Genomic DNA, 25,540 nt, shown 5'->3' on the forward strand with positions numbered 1-25,540 from the left:
CCTGCAGCAACAAGAGAGACAAACTGAAGACACAGAGTTCATCCTCTGAGGAGAAGGAATCAGAAGCTTCATCATGTAAATGGTAAATGGTTTGTATTTGTAGAGCACTGTTCTAGTCTTGAGGACTCAAAGCTCTTTACAGTTTGACATTGACACATTCACACAGAGCATCTATTAGCAGCACTTTGTTGATCTCTGAGGGGCAGTTCGGGGTTCAGCATCTTGCCCAAGGTCGCCCGCTTGCCCGCTCGACCGCTCTACCCCTCAGCCACAGCCGCCCTCATCTGTTTCATCTCCTTGAATCAACTGACCTGACATGAACAAAGTTCACGTGAGAAGTTTCTACTCAGTCTTTAGTGAAGGTGTTGATGACGTCCAGTGAAAAATACCCAACGACTCTGAGAGAAACTAGAATCAGGTCCTCTTGTTCTGTGACTCCACCGAACTCTGCAGTTTGAGTCTTCATGCGTTTTGCTCATTGTGACCTCTGAAGTAAAATCACTTGAGTGACAACTCGTCACAGGTTTACGATTCATGACAAACACGCTGAGTGAGTTCACAGTCCTGCCACTGGGGGTCGCTGGCACAGAGACATGAAAACCACAGCTCCACCAGCAGCATCACCAGTCGCTGTCCTCAAACATGTTGTGTTTCTCTACTCGGTACTATCATGGTTCCTCTCCTCATCACCTCCTGGTGTTCGCCAGAACCTTCTGTTATTACGCCTTCAGCCACCAGGGGTCTCATTTATAAAAGAGTGCGTAGGATTCATACTAAAGTGTACGTACGTACAAAAGACGGAAAGGGCGTACGCAAAGAAAGTTCAGATTTATAAAACCGTTTGCACGAACACCTGAACGCAACCTTCACTTCATAAATCACAGTCCACCTGGAAACGCTCACAAGTGGATCTGCCTCTAACTCCGCCCTCAACACGCCCACTTTACACCATAAATGGTCAACGCCTCATGAATATTAAATTATGCTGCTGACCAATGGGCTTCCACCGTGAGTCCTGACGGAGTCACGGCATCAAGCGATGAGAAGAGGAAGTGAAACTTTCTGACACTGACATCAGGAAGTCTGTTAGTGAGGTGGAGTTAAAGAGCGACTTCAGGGGACAGCAGTGATGTCACTAATAAAGAAAACAAAATGACACTCTGCTGCTGCTGTGGATAACACAATGTGTGGATAACACAATGTGTGAGATCAGAAATCACTGAACCTTCTCTTCCTCCTCGTTCTTATTCTCGTATTTATTTATTTATTTAGAGCATCGGACCGATTCCCTCCATCAGTGGGTCCTCAGCTCTTCTGGGACACTGTCTGAAGGTTTCTTCTTGTCTTGTGAGTGATCTCCAGGTCGCTCTGTGCTCTGATGGCTCAGTCACGTTCACTGCAGTGATCTGCTGATACATGCACTGTGTTAGAGGATATTATTAAAACCTATTAATGACTCGGCTCTATAGCTCTGCTGTTAAATCTAATCTGAACGTAATTTGCTTTAAGTTGTTTTGTATATTTATTAGTTAAAAGGCTTGTGTGGAACAGATATGTCGCGCGAGCAAAACTAAGATGTTGGTTTTAATGTAAATGATGAATTGATCAATAATCTGCTTCAGTTTATCACGTCTGCTAAACGTTCGTACACATGACTCAGAGTTTGTGTGGAAATACGCAAATTCTCCCGTCAGGCTTGTTTTTATAAATCCCAACGTTTGCGTGAGAAGTGGCGTACGCACGTTTCAGGCCCTGGTTCGTGCGTACGCAGCGGTTCTAAATGAGACCTCTGGTGTCCCCAGACTGTCCTCCACCCCTGTCTTCAGTTTCTCTTGTGCTGCTTCTGGATCCTCGTTCTATTTTCTCGTTCACTTCGTGACACAAACATGGTTTTGATGGTTTCGATGTCTGCGGCAGTGACCGGAGTTGAGATGTTTCCAGGTGTCTGTGCGTCTGCACCACTCCTGTGAACGCCTTGAGGGAGTTTCTTCAAATTCACAAATATGAACTCGAGCTGAAGGATGAACTGATTTGAATTCAGTGGACGAAGGTCAAAGTCCCACGACCTTTGGTTGTTGTCAACACATATTTCAGGATTATCGGGATTTCATTCAATAGGGCACAAACATACACGTAGACTCAATGAAGACCCAAATAGAATTTGGTGGTAAAAGGACTTTGACTGAATCTGAAGACTTTTCTGATCTAGAACTATGTTCAGAGAAACTGGAGGAATATGACCTCATTGCGTCCACTGAGTACATCAGCCAATGGGAGAGAGGCAGGGCCTACTACTTTACCGACTGTATACTTTTACTCCATACTCTACAACCTTAAAAGTACTTTTACTCAACATGGGTATTATTTATGCTCTGACTCTTAACTTTCACTCTATAACTCTACAACCCTAAAGTACATTTATTTAATTTTACTCCATTACTATACAGCCTTTGAGTACTTGTATTTGTTTTACTTGACATTTAATTGGTTACTTTGAATTAAAACTATTTGTCTTCAAGTTAAACAACAAAACAAGTGACAGTCTGACGTCATCATCTCAGAGTCCAGTCTGCATTCGAGTAGTTAAGTAAAAGTACTCCGTTACTTCTTCCCTCTCCTCCTCAGCTTCATCAGCGGCTCATTCATCAAGTTACTGAATCGACCCGTTGACGTCATGAAGACACGGTTAACGGTTAATTAACGGTTAATGAACACCGGATCCAGACGTCACAGCTCAGGTGAGTCTTACCTGAAGGTCTCGCGCTCGGTCCGAGTGAGAAGTTTGATTCCGGAGCACGAGCCGCTGCTTGTCACACACAGAGCTGCGCGTTCACACACCGCAATAACCTGCAGCCACGCATACCAACACTTCCGGCCGCAGCGACCTCCCTTCAAAATAAAAGCTCCTGACGCGAATACTTAATAACACTAACTCCACTCTATAACACTGTTGATAACGGTTTATTACTTTATATGACTGTGTCTTACTGTTTAATACTGTATAAAATGATGTGTTGTATTGCACTTTAATCAATTTCTTTACTTTGCTATCAAATTAGATTTTTACAGACCAAATTCACAAATCACTATTTGTCTCCCTGGACTTCAGCAAGGTGAGACTTCGTCTGTTCTTAACCCTCAAGAGTCAGGACATACTACGAGACAAAGTCTCCTGCCATGTCATTCTTCTCATCTTCTGTTTGAATTCATTCATTTCTATGGAAGCCCTGGTTCTCATTATTATAACTTAGTATTATGACTGAGATACTAAGTCATAATTATGGGACACAGAATGTTTGTTTTCTTCATCACAGTTGCGGAAATGGCTTTCCCTGCATTTCATATTTTCATATTTTTATTTTTTTTACTTTCTCGTAATCAAATAATCTGAAAACTTAATTCACTGTTTGACAAAACTGAAAACTGTATTATCAACAATTCAATGTGAACCAAGATTAAATGTGTATTATATTGTTGAACTAAAGTAAAACTTGAGTGTGAACTGAAGTTCATGTTCCTCTGTGAAGGCTCCATGTTAGTTGTTGTGTGACTTTTTCATTATTACATCAGACTTCTCTATTTTATCATATTTATTTATTTAACATTAAAAAAACATTTCATAGTTTGACCTTATCAATATATATTCATTCACAGTATTTAGAAACGTTACTTCAGTAAAAGTCCAGCATTATAACTGATGTTGTCAGTAAAATATATTTTATATGATCCATCTCAGGGTATTGAATTAAAACCTGTTGTTTTTATTTTCCAATGTGCAACAAATCAATAAATATATGATTTAGTACTTCAGATACTAATTTATTTGTTAACTTAATCAGTATCATTACTTTCCACTGTTCTTATATATTAAACTAACATGAGTCATTAGCAGTTTGATCAGATCAGTGTTTAGGGGCTTTTATTTTACAGAGCAAGACCGGAAGTGTGTGTAGTGGATGTTGCGGGATGCTGCACAGACCCCCCCCCCCTCCCCCCCGAGGAGCGCAGTCCATCCCGAGCCGAGCGACCGGTGCGATGAGGCCGGGACTGTGCAGCTGTGTGTCCGGTGGTATGGAGCCTCCAGGCGGCCTGAGGCGGAGCGTCGTCCTGCTGCTGGTTCTGCTTCTCTGCTGCTGCGGTGCTCCTGAACACAGGGTGAGACACACACACACACACACACACACACACCTGCAAAGTGTTTAGACTTTAAATCAAGTGTCTGTTGGGCTCTTACTGAAAATCTGAAGGTGATTTTATTTTGAAATGATTAATATGGATTTTGATTCATGGTTCAGTGTGTGTGTGTGTGTGTGTGTGTGTGTGTGTGTGTGCGTGCGTGTTGTCATGGTACCAGATAGATGTGTGTGAACTTTGTGTTTGTTTAGTTTGATTTTTTTAACAGAAACGTTTCACAAACAGTAGAAAGTTTTGTGCTAGGGGAGAGCGTGGCCTAGGGGATAGAGCGGGTGCTCTGCAACAAGAAGGTTGCCGGTTTGAATCCCACTCTATCCCATCTGCATGCCTAAGTGTCCTTGGCAAGATACTGAACCCCTAGATGGCCCCTCATAAAATGATGAGTGTTCTAAAATGTAAGTCGCTTTGGATAAAAGCGTCAGCTAAATGACATGTAATGTAGTCGAGTCATGTGACTGATAAGAACCAATCAGGAAGTCTCACTTTCTGTTCAGACTAAAACACAACCCCAGAGTTTTCACCCTAAAATGAGACCAGTTTACAAAGTCTCTGATTTAGAGGCTGGAAACTAACCATAGCATCAACCAATATAACCAGTAATTAAGATTTTGAATTATTGGAAACTTGACAGAGTATGATCCAGAACATGAACGTGAACAGAAAATAATCCAAGGCTCTTGTCTCTGTTTGAAATATGACATCATTACCTGATCAGATGACTCGTCTCCACTTCCTCCAGAAATTAAGCTGAAATGTCCCTGACACAAACGCTGCCATCTTGTGGTGATGATCTAATTAACTCCTGGAGTTGGGCAGTGGTATCGAGGTTCCGCCCACAAACGTTCCCAACAAATCAAAATCAGGAGTCATTGTCAGCTGTCAATCAGCCTGTTTTTATATCATTTAATAACTGATTCAAACCAAACTGATCAGAAACAAACATCAGAGAGAGAAGAACGATGTGAAAGCACAGAAACATCTTTACAAACATTTATTTAACATTTACTTTGTTTATTTAGTTTGGTTCATGTGCCATCTGCTAACATGGAGGAGGAGGGTTTATGATCTGTACTGCATTCAGTCACCAGGGGGCGATAGAGAAGACACTATGGTATTGCTTTTGTAAAGTTGTTACAGAAGTAGAAGTGTTTAGAGCAGTGAGACTCATTGTGTGTGTGTGTCGTGTGTGTTAAGTTTGTTAACATCGCTTGTTTGTTGTTTCCTGTCTCTTCTGCTTCTAGTCTTGACATGAGAACCCCCCCCTTGAAAATAATGTAGGAAGAATGTCAGACAGGAAATAAAACCTGTCTGACTACAGACTGAGGGGGGATGAGTACTCAGTTACAGTTACTGAGTTACAGTTACTCAGCAGCTTGTTGTTGTGCAGTAAATAAAGTGAGATCAAAGATTCTGAGTCTCAGTGATGAAAATGTTTTTCTGTGTGAAACCTGCTGCTGTCGGGTGAAGAGCCGTCCTTTCATCTGTCCTTTCATCTGTCCTTTCATCTGTCCTGTCATCTGTTGATTTAGTTCATCTGAGCTCAGCTTTTGTCCTGAGCTGCTGTTATTACTGTGACACACACACACACACACACACAGACACACACATACACACACATAGAAACACACACAGACACGCAAACACACACTCAGATATAGACACACACTCACATCGTGACACGCACACACACACAAAGACACACACACATAGAAACACACACAGACACGCACACAGACACACACACACTCACATATAGACACACAAACACACACATAGAAACACCCACAGACAGGCACACAGACACACACACCCACTCACACGTAGAAACATACAGACACACACAGACACGCACGCACAAACGCACATACACAAACGCACACACACACACATACATACACACATACACATACACTCACATAAACACACCCACACACACATACATACACACATATACACACACAGACACACAGACACGCACACAGACACACACACACACATAAACTCCCACACACATGTAGAAACACAAACGCACACACATACACATACATAAACACACTCACACAAATCTGTTATCTCATGACATGCTGATGTCATACTGTGATGTCATACTGTGATGTCATAAAGAAACAGTTTAGGTTTATTCTTCGTGATGTTAAAACCTGAACTTGCAGAAAAGTGTCACATTTGAAGACACACGAGCTGGAGTCTAAAACTGAACACAAACCTCACACTTGAATTTAACTTTGACTCTGCTACAAAACTCAAAGCAAAAAGGAAACAATATTCACAATAATTATAGTGATACGTGAAAATATTTATCATTAGATATGTAATAATAAATTTCCAGCCAGAGATTCAGACTCACAGTAAAGTGTGAACTTTTACCGTGATGCATCGCTGCAGGACGTGTTCAGGCGTCTCCCGCCATCATGGCGTCCCCCGTGTTGGATGTGAGACAGGAATGGAGATAAGACGACAGCAGCCCTTGGTGTTCCTGTCTGTCGGCCTGGTTATCACAGTCACAGCTGCAGGACACAATTACATGTTTGGGTTAAATCCTCAGAAACATGTCGCACAGATAAAAACATGTTCAACAACAACGATGCAGCTGTTGTGTGACATCAGTCTGGACCGAGCAGACTCCTGCAGCAGCGCCACCAACAGGTGGTTTGAATTCACACACTCTGTGTCTGATATGATGAATTCCAACACAGGAACCATGGTGACCTGCAGGGGCCCCTGAACTGCGGGGCCTCAGAGAACAGCTGAACATGTTAGAAAAAGTTTACTCTTAATTCATTTCTTGAGTCATTTCTGTTGTGTGACTCTAATGTGTGCTTGTATCTGTGTGTGTGGGGGGGATAAAATCTGTGTTTCCTCGTCTCTCCAGGTGTGTCACTGCAGTGGGAAGTCGTTGTGTCACTGTGATGGGGTCAAAGGTCAAAAGGTGAGAGTGAAGGCCTCAGGTTGGTGGTGAAGTGGTCTGAAGGGACTCAGGTGTGAGACCACCCTGGTGTGAGGCTGGTTCCTCCCCGCTGAGCGTGAAGCGTCTTTATGTTTGCTCAGGGACCACAGCCAGGGTCACACACCTGAACTCACCTGGGCTCACGTCACTATACTGCCTCTCTGTGGACGGCAGGTGAACTGACACAGGATCTGTTCCACGCCTCATGTTTGCAGGGTGAACCTGGAAACCTTGGAGAACTTGGACTTCCTGGATTGATTGGTTACCCTGGAAACGAGGGTCACCAGGGGTCACCAGGAGAGAAGGTAACAACCTATTATTTGGTTATTCATTTTTTATTAATTTGTTATTAATTTGTTATTAATTTGTTATTTTTTTTGTCGTTATTATCTCAATCGTTTTTTCAGACTGTGAATTTCCTCAGGGTTCTCTGTTTGGTCCTCATTCATTTTAGTAAAAACCTTTTACAAAGTCATATTCAATCATTATAATATAATTAAATATCCTGCTGAGTATACAGTATTATAATGTTTGATTTGTCCTCAGGGTGAACATGGAGCAGCAGGAGGTCCAGGACTCAAAGGCTCAAGGGTAGGACTGATGACGATCAGTGCTTCAAGATGAAACTGATTTTAAACATATATATAGAGAGAGAGAGATAAAGAGAGAGAGAGAGAGAGAGAATGAGAGAGAACGAGAGAGAGAGAGAGAAAACAAGAGAACGAGAGAGAGAGAGAGAGGGAAAGAGAGAGAGAACGAGAGAGAGAGAAAACAAGAGAACGAGAGAGAGAGAGAGGGAAAGAGAGAGAGAACGAGAGAGAGAGAGAGAGAGAACAAGACAATGAGAGAAAGAGAGAGAGAGCGAGAGAGAGAAAGAGAGAGAGATCCTGAATCAGTCAGTCACCATATGTCTCCCTGTGTCTTCAGGGTCTTTCAGGGAAACCAGGTTTTCCAGGACCTCCAGGACTTCCGGTAAAAGACACTCTACACTGTGCAGTAACAGGGAATCTAACATGGAGATGATTTAAAGACATAGAGTATTTAAGTTCTGTGTTGATCAAGTGTTATATAATCTGTACATGTAAGTTCATCTCTGTCTGTTAGACCTCAAATCATATTTTCTTAAGACCCACACTTTATATGTTTAACAGCTCTTTTTTATTAAATATCATTGTAACAGAATCGGAAAAGAGAGGAGAAATGTAATAATCTGAGATATTGTCTCAATAAGATAAAATAAAGTTACAGATAAAATGCCTTGGTCATTTAGTTACTTATCATTGTTTTGCAGGGGCTTCCTGGACATGACGGACCAATTGGCCAACCAGGTTTCCCAGGATGCAATGGGACAAAGGTAGAGAATGTTACCTGCTCACTGGGTCATCGTTTTTTACTTAATGAAGTTTGACCCCTACTGGGCAAAGGTCGCGTGTCAGAGGACTTGAAGACACATTTACTGGAATCAACTAATCTGAAGTCTTATTAAAAATATGATGATGAATTGATCAATTAAAATCAACAACAGACATTTGAGTGGAATTTATTCTGCCTTTGTAAAAATACCTTTATTGAAATAATATGTTCACAGCATATCTGGCACCAGGTAACCTCTCAGTTTTAAAAAGCTTTTTTAATCTCTTTAATCTGCAGTGATAATTTACTATGATGGGGGGGGGGGGGGGGGGGGCAGTAAGATACACTTGTGTATCATCTGTATAAAAATCATGTGTTACCTCTGCTACTGAAGTAAATTACGGACAGAACAGAAACCCAGTAACAATATGATTTAAGTTCTCATTAATCATTACTCATTATTCTTACCTGATTACCAAAGTGATGGATAGTGTTCTGACACTGGTTCCGTTTGGATCTTGGTGCAGATTTCTCTTAAGATTAAGATTAAGATGCATTTATTAGTCCAAACACATGCACAGACATGCACAACACACTCATGCAGGTAGAGAAATGTAACCTCTGCTTTTGACCCATCTGGTGCAGGACACACAGACCAGTGAGCGACTATGTACGGTGCTCGGGGAGCAGATGTTGGGGGAGTAAGGTGCCTTGCTCAGGGGCACTAGACAGGGTAGGGAGACTCTTGGATTTTTGGACAGATCAATCCAGGTTCGTCTTTTGTTGTCTCTCCGTGGAGTCGAACCAGAGACGAACCAGAGACCTTCTCTGCCCATAGTCCAAGTTTCTGCAACTAGACCACCGCCTCTCCTTCTTAACCTTTTACTGACTCTGTAGAAAACTCACGTGCAGATGAATTTATCATGGAACGAATCTGAGGCGACTCAGTGACACAGCCTGAATTCACTAAAACAGAGTCGGACAAACAAATGCCAAGTGGGATATTTACAGGGAAAGCAGAAAGAACATTAGACCGCAAACTCAGAGTCAAAATAATGATCTACCCTCCATCAGGTAAAAGTTCAAACCTGTGTTATTTATGATAAGTGTGTTGTATTGACTGATTGACAGATATATTGATTGATGTTCCAGGGGGATGTTGGGTACCGAGGAGCCCCTGGATTTCGAGGACCTGTTGGCTTTCAAGTAAGTCTTACTCTCTGATTAGATACTGGAAGAATCCCTGTTTTTATGTCATTGAGTCAAAACAAGCTGAAGCTCAATTTTGCTAATTTGCTCTGAGAAGCTAAAGCTAACTGCGTTAATGTGTTGCAGGGTCAACCAGGTCTGCGAGGCACAAAGGTGAGAGAACCCACCTGAGCCCCGTGTAGCTCCACTTCCTGTGTTGATGAGACATATCTGAAAACATCTGAAGGTTTAATTTGTGTCATCAAACCACGTTACGCCTTCTGTGTTTAATCCTTCATTGTGTTGGGGGTGACAAAGGGACGAGATGTTGCTGATGGTCTCTGTTCTGTTCTGGTCTCAGGGCGACTCGTTCGTCTTCCCCGTCCCTCAGGACATTAAGGGACCAACAGGTCCACCAGGACCAGAGGGAGAAAAGGTCAGCCACTGACCGACGTTTTCTTTTCCAGATGAACAGTTGTTAAACATGTTTAAACCTTAAAACCTTGTCTCTGATTGGCTGCGTGTGATTTAGGGGCTGAAGGGAGATCTTGGTCAACTCGGACTCGCAGGACCACCAGGACCCGCTGGACGCCCTGTACGCTTCAAATCTGAAACTGTCAAACTCTATTCTAAGCATCAGAAATTCCCCTAAATGACATAAGCTGTTACTTTATCTTCTTTTTAGGGAAGTCCCGGGTTTCCCGGGTTACAGGGAGAAAAGGTCAGTGTGCCCAGAGGCTGAACCAATCTGAGAGCGGTTTTGTTATATCTTGACGACGCTGTGTTTGTGTTTCAGGGTCAGGAGGGTCCCAGTCCAGTGATTCCAGGTCCCAGAGGACAAAAGGTGAGTAAACCTCCACATCATTGACTGTGAATTAAAATGGACGACATGACAGCTCCCTAAAGTGAAGCAAAACACTCTGGATTGCCCCCTGGTGGCTGGCAGCAGTAAGGGTCATCGATAATAACTTTCTTATTCGGTTTATTGGCGGGTGGTAACCGACGTCTAGGAGCATTACAACCATCAACTGTTTAATAAGCAAAACTTGATTTATATAGGATTTTGCAAAACAACCATTAGGAAGTGGCTCAAAAAGAGAACGAATAAAAACAATACAACAAAACATCAAAGGCAACAACAAGCACCTGTTACTACCCGACAATTAACCTCACAAAGAGAAGATATAACACAGCATCATAACACCTCCTCCTCCACGTTAGCAGATGGGACATTGACCTAACTTTAAAGTCAAAGGAGTCATTAACTAATTGTTTAAGAGAAGAAGAAGAAGAAGAAGAAGAAGAAGAAGAAGAAGAAGAAGAAGAAGAAGAAGAAGAAGAAATGTGTTTCAAGATGGTTTCTGTCGTGTCAGGTCGCTTTGTTCAGGTGTTTCTGATCAGTTTGGTTTGAATCAGTTATTTGATGAAATAAAAACAGGCTGAGACGTCCTGATTGACAGATGAGACTGACTCCTGATGGTTGAGCTGAGATAGTGGAAGGAAGAGGAAACGCGTCGTTCATCTTTATTTACAGTCTATGGCCCAGATTTCAACACATCATCATTAGCATCATCTGCTGTGTTTGGTTTTCAGGGTGATCCTGGACCTTCTGGGATTCCTGGACAGAAGGGAATCAAACTGTACGCTGAGGGACCCAAAGAGCTGAAGGTCTGTCTTCATATGTCTGTCTCTGTGTCCACATGTCTGTCTGTCTCTCCCGCTGATATCTGTCTGTATTTATATTTCAGGGAGAACCAGGTGGAGTTGGTGAGAAAGGCTTTCGTGGACCTAATGTGAGTCGACTCTGAACGAGATGTGGATCAGTCTCCAGAGAGCAGGACTGACGTGTGCCTTTTCCTTCGTCTTTCAGGGTGTACCTGGGAAAGAAGGGGTGAAGGGAGATAAGGGTGATCAAGGTGACCTTGGCCCACTGGTGAGAGAAACATTGATCTTTGATTAAAATGGATTTGAATTTATTTCTTCTGCCCACAGTAAGTTGTCACTGAGCAGGTGGTTAACCGTGTTGCTGTTTGTGTTTCAGGGTAAACCGGGAAAAGATGGACTCGTCGGAGAACTTGGTGATCCGGTAATTAATGCTATGCTAATGCTAGTTTAGAATTCCAGACTGTGCAGAGACTGACTTCAACTGTTTGTTTCTGCAGGGAGACCCAGGGGACCGTGGGTACCTCGGTCCTCCAGGTATTGAAGGAGCCGAGGTGAGAACCATATGAAGGAACACGTGTCAGATTTCAACCTGGACTTCATTCAGGAAAACGTTGCTGTGTCACCTCAAACTGTCATTTTCTACTTTGGTGTTTTTAGGGGGAGACAGGTGATCGTGGACTTCCAGGTTTTCCAGGAGAGGTGAGTCTTGGGAAACTTGATTTTATTGTTTTATTCTGCTACAGAAGAAAAGTGACTTTCGTGGTCATGAAGCTGCAAATTGAATCTCACCAGTGACAACAGGACGTCCGGTTCATTTCCAGCAGCCACATCTTTTAGCAGCAGCAGGGTGTTCGTCCTCAAATTAAATGTCGTTTTGTGTTTTGTGTCAGATTGTTTGGAATCACATATTCCTGAAGGGTCAGCCTGGTGTCCCAGGGCCCCGAGGACCCCCTGGAGCCCCTGGAGAAAGAGGTATCACACAGTCAATTATGAAGAGTTAAAACAGTTCATATCATTTTTTAAATCACGTTTTAATTTTATTTAAACACCTGGTGTCAACATCTGTCTCATGTGACGTCATCACAGGTGTTCACTCTAAGTTCAGGTGTGAAACACAGACATAAAAACAGATGTAGACTCTGGAACCAGAAAGTGAAGCCAGTGTTTAAGTGTCTGGAACCTGTCTTCTGTGCCGTGACCAGCAGGGGGCGCCTCCTCTGGTAGTTTCTATAGAAAGTGACTTCTCACCTTCTAAAGTCAGTAACATTCAGGAGTTTCTGTCTCAGTCTCTAGTTTCAAGTCTTCTTCAAACAGCTGATGTTCATTTAGTGAATTATGATCATTTAGAGTCAAACAGACCATAAAGCACTGGATGTGTTAGGGGGGAGGGGGGTGGTACTAGTGTAATTGACAGCTAGTGCTGTTATATGGATGTCGCTCTCCCCCCCAAAACAGGATGCCGCTGGACGCAGTGATTAATTCTTTCTTCAGCCTCCTCTTCCTCATCATCTTCTTCCTCTTCTCTGCATTTGTTTTAGGAATCCTTGGCTTCCCTGGACTGGGGGGAGAGTCAGGTACACACCACATCCCTCTCTCTCTCTCTCACTTACTGTTACTGATCATATAAATATTATTAATCATCAGAATTCATCATAGTTACATTATTAGTAATTAAATGCAAACATAAATTAAGGATGAGGACATATTTAGTATTATAGGTATAATATTACTTTAAATGAAGTCACTTCTTCTTTTAAGGTGTGGCTCCTACTGGGCCTCCGGGCCCCCAGGGGACACCTGGTTTGACTGGACAAAAAGGAGAAACAGGAGAGCCCGGACCCCTCATCATTGGACCCCCAGGAGAGACTGGAGTACCAGGAGTTCCAGGAGCTGAAGGAGAACCAGGAGAACCAGGAGAACCAGGTGATAACAACTGGTTTTACAAAACGATTCATGACGAAAGCTTCAGACGAACAGAATCTGAAAGTTCTCCGGTGTCTCTCAGATTTCCTGCCAGGAGATGTCGGTCCTCCAGGAGCTAGAGGTGTGAAAGGCCTGATGGGAGTTCCTGGGACCAGAGGGGAGGAGGGACAGATGGGTGAGTCTTCACGTTAAGAGGACATCACATGACATGATGTGATAACGTTTGATATGTAGTCATCCACTGACATCAGCTACTTTCACAGTTCAAATTTCGGATTTCTGATGGAAGCTATGTATGGTTGATTGGTTGAGTGACTGATTAATTGATTGACAGGTGACAAAGGGGAGACATGCTTCGTCTGTCCTGATGTTTACGGATCCCCTGGACCCCCGGGTAGACCTGGAGAGCCAGGTGAAGCCGGGGTGACAGGTAAGAACGTGTCAGATTATCTGAACGCTAGATAATGTGATCCACACAATGACCTTTGACCTCATGTTTAAATAGAATTGTAAAATATACAATATGTCTAGTCGCATATTCTACCATAACTGTCATAAGTCATTGCTGCTCAGTTTCTCTATCAGACAATTTCTGATATATAAATACCTTAAAGACCGTGTACAGCTACAGATCAATACGCTATCAACCACCCAAGTAAATGTGATTGCTTAAAAAATGGGCAGGTTTATAAAAATAGGTTTCAAAATCACCAGACAGTATTCTCCCTGACTGTGCTGCCTTCAGGTGCTGGTGAAAAACCAAAGTACTACAATTACAACCAAGAAGAAGAATCCCTGCATGTGCAATCTGCTCATGTACTAAAGCTCAATGGGCAGTCACTTGAATCCTTGAAAATCATAAGTGTTGTGTTTAATTGCAGCGTCTTCTGTTCAAGTCTCCTTTTGCCCTGACGTACATGAACTTATCACATGTATGTGAGCTTCTGTACAGGCGCCAGCAGGCGGCGCTAGTGCCGCAGCGAGTCACTTTAGATCAGCGGAGAACAGCTTGGTTTTCATTGAGATACTTTTTCTCCTTCTCTGCTTGGTCCACCCTTCAAAAATGTTTCTCTTCTTCATAAGGTCCAACGTCAACAAAACTATTGTTTAGCTTTGTGTAGTTTGAGGGGACTTTGCTCATAGGGGCCAATAAAATGTATGATGACGTTGTGCAGTCCCCCTTCTCACTCTCACACAGACACACAACAGTCAAACGTCACAATTCAGCACAACAAAATTCCCTTATATTCACATGTTATCAATAATCACTTACTGACATGAGCAGCATGTTAACAGACACATGACCTTGATTCACACGGCCTTAAAACACTGACACTCTTCTCCATGAAGTTACAAACTGGTTCCTCTCATGTAGTGAATCCTGTTGTTGTGTTTAGTTCCATCAGCATCTGTGGGACTTGTGTCCTGGAGAGGTTCTCACATGGAGCTTCATTCACTGATCACAGAGTGTCTCTGTAGTTTGACTCTTGTTGAGGATGTTAACATCTAATAGACAAACTGTGATTTGTGAGTATCAGTTTATAAACTATAAAAGTCACCTGTCTGATGTCGTAATGTTTCCAGGTGAGAATGGTTCTCCGGGCCCTGAAGGTGACAAAGGGGTCACAGGAGTTCGAGGACCACCTGGTCCACAGGTGAGTCCAGCACCAAATATAATATAATATAATTTGATACAGAGTTAGCTTAGCAGCAATTAGCATGATGACTCTTACTTCTGCCCCCAGGGCCCCTTTGGTTTTCCCGGCTACCCGGGGACCCAAGGACCTGTTGGTGAGCCAGGGATCATCCACAGGGTGGGGAAGAAGGGGGAGGAAGGGGCCAGTGGGGGGTCAGGACAGTCAGGTCTTGTGGGGACAGACGGAGCTGCAGGAGTCCCTGGACCGAAAGGTGTTGTGGGACAGAAAGGAAACCCTGTGAGTATCAGTCCGGGTCAGATTAGAGGGGGGTCGGGGGGGGTCAAACCCAGCCAGTCACATGCCACCAGGTCAAAGACAGAAATCTGTGTTTCCATGTGTCCGCCCTCCAGGGGCCTCTGGGACAGAAAGGTGACAGGGGCCCACTCGGGGAGACCGGTCCCAGAGGACTTATAGGACAGAGGGGACCTCCAGGACCTCCTGGTATCGGCATTCCAGGATCTCCAGGACCTAAAGGCAATGTGGGAGTCTTGGGACGGCGAGGGATTCCTGGAAAACAAGGTGAGTCTGTCCAGGTGAGAGAGTCCTGGTGAGAGAGTCCTCTTGAGTGTCCAGGACAGACGTTAGCTCAGACCCTGAACTAAGACTCTCTCTCTGTCCGTCCGACCGTCCGTCTGTTTCAGGTGAAAAAGGTTCTCCAAGTGAAATCAAGACTTCTCCAGGTGATCCAGGACAGAAAGGAGAGAAAGGTTTATCAGGAAATCCAGGACCTGAAGGTGAGACAGGTTCAAAAAATCTACAGATATAGGTCACCCATATTGGTCACACTAACCATGTAGACGCTCAGGGCCCCAGAGCCGGGCCCCAGCAGTCCGCCAGCTCTGTATTGGAAATATGCAGACGTCAATCTGCATCATTCATCTGTTCACGTTCATCTGCTGATTCACTTGTGTGTCCTGCTGCTCACAGGTGTGACAGGACCTCCAGGTGATCCTGGATTTGCTGGTCCAAAGGGAGGAGAAGGAGACAGTGGGTTTTCTGTGCAGGGGCCCCCAGGGTTCCCAGGGGTGAAAGGTCAGTGTAGGAACTGTACTGAAGAAACCAGTCTGCTGATGATAAACAGCAATAATGCATATTTAATTTTGTCTGACCGCAGGAGTGAAGGGCCCTTCAGGTGATCCAGGTTTATCAAGTTTTGGAATCAAGGGACGTGCTGGGCCATCTGGTCCACCGGGGATGCCCGGGCCAAAGGTAGTGTGGACCAAACCTAAACAATGTCCAAGGTTTCGGATTGATGTCAATAACGTCTGAGCCGAGACCCAGAATAACAACGTGCACGATAGCAGCGTTTGTATCAGAGAGATTTTACATAATTTCTAAGAGGAAGTGGTGATGAGGCTTCAGACTTTATTTACTGTCTCCGACCAAAATATGTACATTGCCATTGAAAAGATCGTGTCCCTTGTTCTTGATGTGTAAGTGGACTGAAGAAGAAGAGTACCGTCCCACGTCCTCTGTCAGTCCTGTGTCTCTGCTAGTGGTAAACAGAGGGGATGACCAGCCACTGTCTCTTTCTGTGCTCACAGGGGGACAAAGCTACTGGTTTCCCAGGACAGCAGGGTCAGTTGGGGCCTCAGGGAGATGATGGCTCTGTGGGCTCCCAAGGAGAACCCGGACCCCAAGGAATCAAAGGAGTTCCAGGACCTCCGGGACAAGATGCCCCACCAGGGCCCAATGGTAGCTCATTTTAAGTTATGATGATCAATACAATTTATTACATGAGTACTGACATCTCTCGTAGGCTCAGGTTTTCATGTACAGACAATATCACCTTCACCTTCTTCTTTAATGAACCGAACTGAAGTGAACTTAAGTGGAGTCTCTCTCAGGTCGTTGTGGTCTGGATGGTGAACCTGGTCCCGTTGGCTTTGTTGGACCCTGTAAAGAAGGGGCTCCGGGACCTTATGGAGAGGAAGGACAGATGGGTGTCATCGGTTTCACAGGTAGTTCACTCAGGAACCTAACCCTAACCTTAGTGAAACCAGAACCTGTCTCTCAGTCTAACAGATATTCTGCTTTCCAGGGGCCAGAGGCACAAAAGGGTTGAAGGGTGACCCTGGGCTGCCAGGCGTGGGATCCCTGGGGCCTCAGGGGGCATCAGGGACTCCAGGGTTCGATGGACCTCAAGGGCCAATAGGCGGTATCGGACTGGAAGGCCTGACAGGGACCAATGGGGAGCCAGGAAGCCCAGGTGAGGTTTGACCCAACATGTGAATAAACTCACTCACTGTTGAAATCCCTCTCTTGATCTTGTTCTGACAGAGACACTGAAAATACAATGATATTTCCAAAAACCTGATTCTGTCTGACCATTTTTTAATTACATTTGAATTTACTATGATTAACTACACAGATCCTGGACCGACATTATATTATAGTCTGTGTTTATTTGATGAAACTGTGAACAAATTAAATTCAGAGCTGATACCTGCTGTTGGTCCCTGTCCCCTCCCTCTCCCCACTACCTCTTTTTCTTCTCTCCCTTCTTTTCCATCCATCACTCCCCCCCACCCCCCTCCACAGTCACAAAGTGATGCTCATGCTGGTTTCTCAATTATAAACGGTTTTATGATTTGGCCCTATGCAGATTTTTAATGAACAGGGACGACAGAATGAACGAGTTGTTCTGTTGATAAGGTGAAAGATGGCAGCAGCTGTACGTGTGGGATCAACAACCTGCAATATATGTGTGTTATAGGTATCAGAGGGGACATGGGTCCTCCAGGACCTCTTGGGCATCTAGGGGATGATGGGAAACCAGGAGAGACGGGGCGACCAGGACCACAAGGTTTAATCACTCAATCAATCAATCAATCGGTGAATCAGTCAGTTGTGTCTCACTTCAACTTTCTCTCTGTGTCTCAGGTCAGATGGGAGTCGACGGGGTCAGGGGTTATCAGGGGCCTCCAGGGCCTCAGGGGGACAGAGGGGAGACCGGACCTAAAGGACTGCAGACCTCTGTTGAGACACATGGAGACCCGGGAGATGCTGGAGAACCAGGTTCTGTTTTCTTTGTGAATTTAATAAATCACTTAAGTCGCTGTTAAACGAACATCCGCAGAAATCCTTTGTTTAGTGGGTTTATATGAGTTTATATAACTTTAATTGAATTTAGTTTGTTACGTATAAAAGGCTTCGGCTAGCAGTGAATTACCTTAGCTTAGCATGAAGACCGGGAACAGGGGAAACAGTTAGCCTGGCTAGCTGTCATATCAATGCCTGTTTATAAAGAGCATCAGGGACTATATCTCTGATGCTCTTGATTGATTGATTGAGATATATATCTATATATTCTAGCTTCATTGGACATGTAATCTGGTCACTGTGCATTGTCATCAGCGGTTCAGTCTCACATCCTGTGTGTGACCTGTCTGTCGGCTTCCTGTCTCACCTCCAGGGCCCACAGGTGTCACTGGTAGTAAAGGAGAGAGGGGCCTCCCTGGACCTCAGGGCCCGGACGCCAGAAGCGGTGCACCTGGAGAGGTCGGACCAGAAGGTGCAGAGTTTGGATCATTGTTAAGTGAATCAAGAACCTATGTTGTTTATGATCTAGTCTTAAACTGAAACAAACAACATGATTGTGTCTGTGTGTCAGGCCTTCCTGGCGACCCTGGCAGAGATGGACAGACAGCTCCTCCTGGTCCCAGGGGCTTTCCTGGTAGCCCAGGGGAGATGGGGAGGCCAGGTAACCTTGTCATCCCCACCCACGACTCACTGCATGTTGAAAAGGCCAACATCACAGGATGTGACCTTCTGATTCGCTTTGGGCAGGATTTCAAGGCGAGAAAGGTTCCACAGGCCCATGTGGGGAATCTGGCCCAGATGGCCAACCAGGATCAGGAGGACCTAAAGGTTCTAAAGGAGAACCGAGTCCACCTGGACCTGGATCTAAAGGATGTCCTGGAGAGAAGGTATCACACTTACAGCAAGAGCTTTCTTCCTGCCCAGGGTCCTCTTCTTGCTTCTTCTTGTTCTTTGAACTTTTTCTATCTCTCAGGAACTCATGCTGTTTAAAGCCAAATGTAGTTTCTTCAATCAATAACCTTTAAATCAAGAGTTTTTTATTTCCATTATACATAAATACATATTTATGACCTGGATGTGTTTAGTACAGTGTTAATTTTGGCAGCTATTTTTGATTTAGTCTTAGTCGTTTGACGAAAATGCATTTTAGTTTTCGTCTAGTTTTAGACGAAATTTTTGTTATTGTGACTTAGTCAACCACCGACATTTTCGTCTCGTCAACGAAAGTTAAAATAGATTTAGTCATAGTTTTTATTTTCAAAGATCCGTTTCCGTTCCGTTTTCGTCGTTGAAAAAAGTTTGTTAACGAATATTAACACTGGTTTAGTTTAGTATTTGACTATAGATGTGATTGAGTGTCTTTCTGGCTCTGTGTCCCTCACAGGGGAATTCAGGGTGTCCAGGACTATTAGGACCAAAGGGGAAACCAGGAGACTCTGGGAACCTTGGTCTTCCAGGAGTATGTGGCCCCTGTGGTCCTAAAGGTCACTCTGGGCCCCCGGGATGCAGAGGTATGATTCTTTACTGTTTATATATTTATATGAAGATTAAACAGTCTGTGGTCCATCTGTCTTCTGTTGTATGAAAATAAAAAGGTTCAAATAAGTAATTTTAGCATCAATTCAAAAGATGGACTTTTATTTAATTCATCCATCCATCCATCCATCCATCCATCCATCCATCCATCCATCAATCCAACCTAATCCCTCCTGGACGTGCCCAGAAAACGTCCAGTGGAAGTCGTCCAGGCGAGTCCCGACCAAATAACCAAACCATCTCGACTGTTTCCTTTCAAGTAGCAGATCGACTCTGAACTCATCACCCACGAAACATGAAGAGTTGAAAACTGAAGATACTGGAATATTACCCACATGAACACATGACACCTAAACATCACAGTTTCTTTATTGTCCAGAAAAAATAATTAAACTTTGACTGGAACTTGACTAAATGAACACATATGCTAAGCTGTCTGTCTGTCTGCCTGCCTGTCACAGGTCCTCCTGGACCTCTTGGTGAGAAGGGTAATGATGGTTCTTCAGGCACAACTGGCCCACCAGGACCTAGCGGTCTTTCAGGTATAGAAACCAGTGATACACAGTTATTAATGCCATCAGGTGGCAGCAGTGCTCGTCCTCTGCATCTTCAACTGAGTTGATCGAAACAGGCTGGTGTAACACCATTTTTTAGGTAACAAGGGGGCTCCTGGAGATCCTGGTCTGGCTGGTCCGAGAGGAAACCAGGGACAAGATGGGATACCTGGGCCTCCAGGAGAGAAAGGAGCAATGGGAGGTAAGAGGCCAGATTGGATTAAACTGGATCTGGTTTGAATAGACGGAACATTTACATGCACATAAGAAGTCAACTGCCAAGAGTTGTTGTGAACAGCCTTGACCAGTTTTCTTTCCCCAGCTCCTGGAACTGGACCCCGTGGCCCAGAAGGAGGGAAAGGTCCACCTGGTGAGCGCTCACCTCTGATCATGAGTTTAGCTTCAATGGAGCTAAAGAAGAAGAAATATAACACACGCCACATGCTCCATCTCCTCAGGCTCTTTTGGAGAGAAAGGCCCTCCAGGTCCATGTGGCCCTGCTGGTTCCAGTGGTCCTGGGGGAAATCCGGGTTGTCCCGGTCCCCCTGGACCCCCTGGTCTTCCAGGCTATCCTGGATTGGAAGGAATCTGCACTGCAGGACTAGGAGGAGAAGACGGAGTCTCTGGAGCACAAGGACCAAGGGGTAAATAGGCACACTGAGTCCTGTTAGTTGGTGCTCTAGAGCGTTTGATCCTGATTTTCTCTTTCACACTTAAAGGAAAGGTTTAATCACCTGTGACAGTTTGAGGGAGTGCTCGACGAATCCCTGCAGCGGTTTCTGAACATCATGTCTCTAATGGTCTCTGTATTTGTAGGTCCCCCCGGCTGTAAGGGTCCTCCTGGTCCTCCAGGTCCTGGTAATAAAGGAGAGATGGGAGCTAAGGGAGCAGCTGGGGGCCCAGGATCACCTGGATACCCTGGCGACCCTGGGCCTAGAGGAAAGCCGGTCAGTTGATCGATTGAGAAATTTAATTTAGCTTCCAGCTAATCTCAATCCCAAACAGAGAGTCGCTGCTGAACTGAGTCAAGTCTTTGGATTAAAGAAGCAAATAAGAAATATTTAAACACATTAATCATTCTGACTTTCAACTATATTTGACCAGAAAGGTTCAGTTGAACTTTTTAATGACTAGTGTTAATATCAGTGGGTTCATCTGTGGTAAATACATTTTAAGATCTCTGTATGAATTCTGCTGTAGATTTCCATCTTTTTAGGAACTCATGTTGGTTTTGAACCGATTCGCCTGTTCTAGATGAAATCATCAGTCAGTATGTTTGTCGTTGATAGGGGGAAGACGGCCCCCCGGGTCCACCTGGACACAAAGGCGGGACTGGAGAAACTGGTGTCACAGGACCTGTGGGTAAGAAGTGTTCATGTCGCTCAAGTTATTTTGTGGGACTCTGAAGTGAAGCTTCCTGTTTGACTGCAACCTGTCTGACGAGTTTCCCCTGGTTTCCTGTGTGTGTCAGGTCTGAAGGGAGACGAGGGACCACCAGGTAACGCCGGGTCACAAGGATCCCCAGGACCAACTGGGAGGAGAGGTATACAATTACATCACACAGTGAACTCTCCAATCACAGCAGCCGGACACTTTACAGTGCACTGCTCACTACTGAATACTGCCCCCTGCAGGAACAAAGGGGAAGGATGCACCCTGGTTCCTGGTTCCAGGAGACAAAGGCTTGACTGGAGATCAGGGCCGCCAAGGACAAAAAGGAACCCCAGGGGCTCGTGGGAGACATGGGATCCAAGGTGAGAGTGTTATTTGTCTGATGGTTCAGGTCTCAGAGGAGCAGATGTAGTTTCACATACCAACAGCGAGATTTGTGTATTAAAGCTGTGTTCCGTGGCTGCAGGTGTGAAGGGGAGTGAAGGGCAAGCTGGTAACCAAGGACCGGGAGGTCATCCTGGACTGAAAGGGGATCAGGGAGGCAGAGGATTCCAGGGACTAAAAGGTACCAAATCTGATTTTCTGTCAGCCCAGACCAGGTCCACATCTAAAGACAAGGTTCACATTATAAGATAAGGTTCAAGTTCAGACACCATGACCACATCCAGAGACAACATTAATGTCCAGAGACCTGGTCCACATCCAGAGACCAGGTTGTTGAACCATCTAGATTCTGATAACTTTGAGATGTGCTGTAGTTTGTTTTCCACGATCTAAACCAGCAGTTGATTCAAGATCTGGCTCTATGACGACAGGTGTTGCAGGTGAACGAGGTTCGGTCGGTGCTAAAGGTATCCCAGGTCCGCAGGGTCCCTGTGGGGACACGACAGAGAAGGACGGCTTCCTGTTCACCAGACACAGCCAAAACCTCTTTGTCCCATCATGCCCTGCAGGGTCCAGTGAGGTGTACAGTGGATACTCGCTGCTGTTCATCAACGGAAACAACCGTGCTCACGGACAAGACCTGGGTAACATGACTTGTTTTTACTTCAGGAGCTAGCAGCCTTGATACGTAGATCTTATTCACCAAATGCTCTTAAAAAGTTCCCTCTCTCTCTCCCTCTCCCTCTCTCTCTCCCTCTCCCTCTCCCTCTCCCTCTCCCTCTCCCTCTCCCTCTCCCTCTCCCTCTCCCTCTCCCTCTCCCTCTCCCTCTCCCTCTCCCTCTCTCCCTCTCTCTCCCTCTCTTTCTCTCTGCAGGTACGTTAGGCAGTTGTCTCCCTCTCTTCACCACCATGCCCTTCTTGTTCTGTAACACCGACAGCACCTGTCGCTATGCCTCACGCAACGATTACTCCTATTGGCTCTCCACCAACGAAACACTGCCAGGCAGCGTCCCATTTATCTCTGGGCAACTTCTGGAGAGTTACATCAGCCGGTAAGACACACACATACACACACACACACACAGACACACACACACAGGTGTACTGTAGGTCTGTGTCATGTGTATCATGTGTACTGTGTGTTTCATGTGTCACAGGTGCACTGTATGTGAGGCCCGAGCTAACGTGATCGCGATCCACAGTCAGACCAGTTTGGTCCCAGACTGCCCCTCGGGCTGGGATCGTCTCTGGTTTGGATTCTCCTTCGTGATGGTGAGATTCAAATGTTTGACTGAGTCACAGGGTTCACCTCATTGCTAGTTGCTGCTATGACCTTTGACCTTTCTGCTGTTGTTGTTGGTCTCCAGGAAACCGGTGTGGGGGCGGAGGGGTCAGGTCAGCCCCTGGCCTCACCTGGATCCTGTCTGGAGAACTTCAGGAAGATTCCCTTTATCGAGTGTCACGGCCGAGGAACCTGCAACTACTACACCGACTCCTACAGCTACTGGCTGGCTGCGCTCAACCCCAGAGACATGTTCAGGTACGATACGTGTTGATCACATGTTCAGGTACGATACGTGTTGATCACATGTTCAGGTACGATACGTGTTGATCACATGTTCAGGTACGATACGTGTTTATCACATGTTCAGATACGATACGTGTTTATCACATGTTCAGATACGATACGTGTTTATCACATGTTCAGGTACGTGTTTATCACATGTTCAGGTACGTGTTTATCACATGTTCAGGTACGATACATGTTTATCACATGTTCAGATACGATCAGGTTTATCACATGTTCAGGTACGTGTTTATCACATGTTCAGGTACGTGTTTATCACATGTTCAGGTACGTGTTTATCACATGTTCAGGTACGATACATGTTTATCACATGTTCAGATACGATCAGGTTTATCACATGTTCAGGTACGTGTTTATCACATGTTCAGGTACGATACATGTTTATCACATGTTCAGGTACGATACCTGTTTATCACATGTTCAGGTACATGTTTATCACATGTTCAGGTACGATACATGTTTATCACATGTTCAGGTACGATACCTGTTTATCACATGTTCAGGTACGTGTTTATCACATGTTCAGGTACGATACGTGTTTATCACATGTTCAGGTACGATACGTGTTTATCACATGTTCAGGTATGTGTTTATCACATGTTCAGGTACGATACGTGTTTATCACATGTTCAGGTACGATACGTGTAATCACTTGTTCAGATACGATACGTGTTTATCACATGTTCAGGTATGATGCGTGTCTAATCACATGCTCAGAAAGAAGTTCTGTTAAGCACCAGCAGGGGGCAGTGCCGTCTGTTTAAACTTGGTAGAGATCATGTCTTGTGTAAACTTCCTCTCTCTCCTCTAACAACATGTGTGTGTCTCTCGCCCCACAGTAAACCGAAGCCTCAGACTGTTAAAGGAGCGTTTCCAGAAAGTTTGATTGGTCGCTGTCAAGTGTGTATGAAGAGGCTGTAAACACTGACATCCACACAACTGACATCCACACAACTGACATCCACACAACTGACATCCACACTACTGACATCCACACTACTGACATTAACACTACTGACATCCACACTACTGACATCCACACTACTGACATTAACACTACTGACATCCACACTACTGACATCAACACTACTGACATCCACACAACTGACATCCACACAACTGACATCCACACTACTGACATCTACACAACTGACATCCACACAACTGACATCCACACTACTGACATCCACACAACTGACATCCACACTACTGACATCCACACTACTGACATCCACACTACTGACATCCACACAACTGACATCCACACAACTGACATCCACACTACTGACATCCACATAACTGACATCCACACTACTGACATCAACACTACTGACATCCATACTACTGACATTAACACAAACTCAGCTGTTTGAAGAAGACTTGAAACTAGAGACTGAGACAGAAACTCCTGAATGTTACTGACGTTATAAAGAGAGAAGAAGAGTCACTTTTCACAGAGGAGGCGCCCCCTGCTGGTCACGACACAGAAGACAGGAACTGCTTATATTTCAGTAAATGCTTCTACTAAAACTGCTTCCATTTTGTAATGATAGCTATAACCTGAAAGTACTACTGCTACTACTGAGAACATATCTGTAGTACTCTTACTGTCTCACTTATCTACTAATAGATTCTGATTATGTTCGGCTCTTAACGACCTCTGGGGCTGCAGTACCACCTTCTGCCAGAGGAGGACAGACATGAGACACAAGCTGTGCTGCACTTTTTCTAACAGCCACCTGGTGACGCTCAATAAACTTGAAGTGACAGACAAACACCCAGAAAAACAAGAATAAGACATTTTTATACTTTCTGAACAGCAACAAAACAACAGAACAATGCATTCTGGGACTTGTTGTTTTCTGCCTCAGTCTGTGACCTTTGATAATAACAATAATAATATTATGATGCAGTGTTTACAGGCTCTGATTACGTGTACATACCTGAGCTGCTGTTTGTGAATGTTACTCTTAAATAAAATGTGTTTGACAGACGTCGGATCAGTTTCTGTTCTTAATGTTTATAATGAGGCTGTGACCTGTTCAAGCAGGATACATGT

At 44.6% G+C, this 25,540-nt stretch overlaps 1 protein-coding gene across 1 annotated transcript; it reads left to right on the top strand.

Moving 5' to 3' along the window:
• The first annotated feature begins 4,035 nt into the window (after nt 1–4,035).
• On the top strand, nt 4,036–24,833 carry LOC133951422 (collagen alpha-3(IV) chain-like). The gene is made up of 48 exons (XM_062385347.1): nt 4,036–4,155; nt 7,085–7,141; nt 7,375–7,464; nt 7,706–7,750; nt 8,097–8,131; nt 8,451–8,513; nt 9,665–9,718; nt 9,848–9,874; nt 10,019–10,136; nt 10,233–10,295; nt 10,386–10,421; nt 10,497–10,544; nt 11,294–11,368; nt 11,449–11,493; nt 11,571–11,633; nt 11,742–11,786; nt 11,863–11,930; nt 12,023–12,064; nt 12,283–12,337; nt 13,226–13,463; nt 13,623–13,718; nt 14,873–14,943; nt 15,034–15,222; nt 15,336–15,504; nt 15,627–15,728; nt 15,913–16,017; nt 16,100–16,194; nt 16,530–16,680; nt 17,027–17,194; nt 17,869–18,003; nt 18,401–18,499; nt 18,599–18,688; nt 18,775–18,914; nt 19,412–19,538; nt 20,025–20,105; nt 20,218–20,319; nt 20,440–20,487; nt 20,576–20,761; nt 20,934–21,064; nt 21,407–21,479; nt 21,589–21,660; nt 21,752–21,871; nt 21,976–22,074; nt 22,325–22,537; nt 22,768–22,945; nt 23,051–23,165; nt 23,261–23,433; nt 24,321–24,833. The coding sequence occupies exons 1-48, from the start codon at nt 4,036–4,038 to the stop codon at nt 24,400–24,402; spliced, it is 4,797 nt and encodes a 1,598-aa protein (XP_062241331.1). The 3' UTR covers nt 24,403–24,833.
• The last annotated feature ends 707 nt before the right edge of the window (nt 24,834–25,540 follow it).

This window comes from Platichthys flesus, chromosome 4 (genome assembly GCF_949316205.1).
Source record: "Platichthys flesus chromosome 4, fPlaFle2.1, whole genome shotgun sequence".
Classification (NCBI taxonomy): domain Eukaryota; kingdom Metazoa; phylum Chordata; class Actinopteri; order Pleuronectiformes; family Pleuronectidae; genus Platichthys; species Platichthys flesus.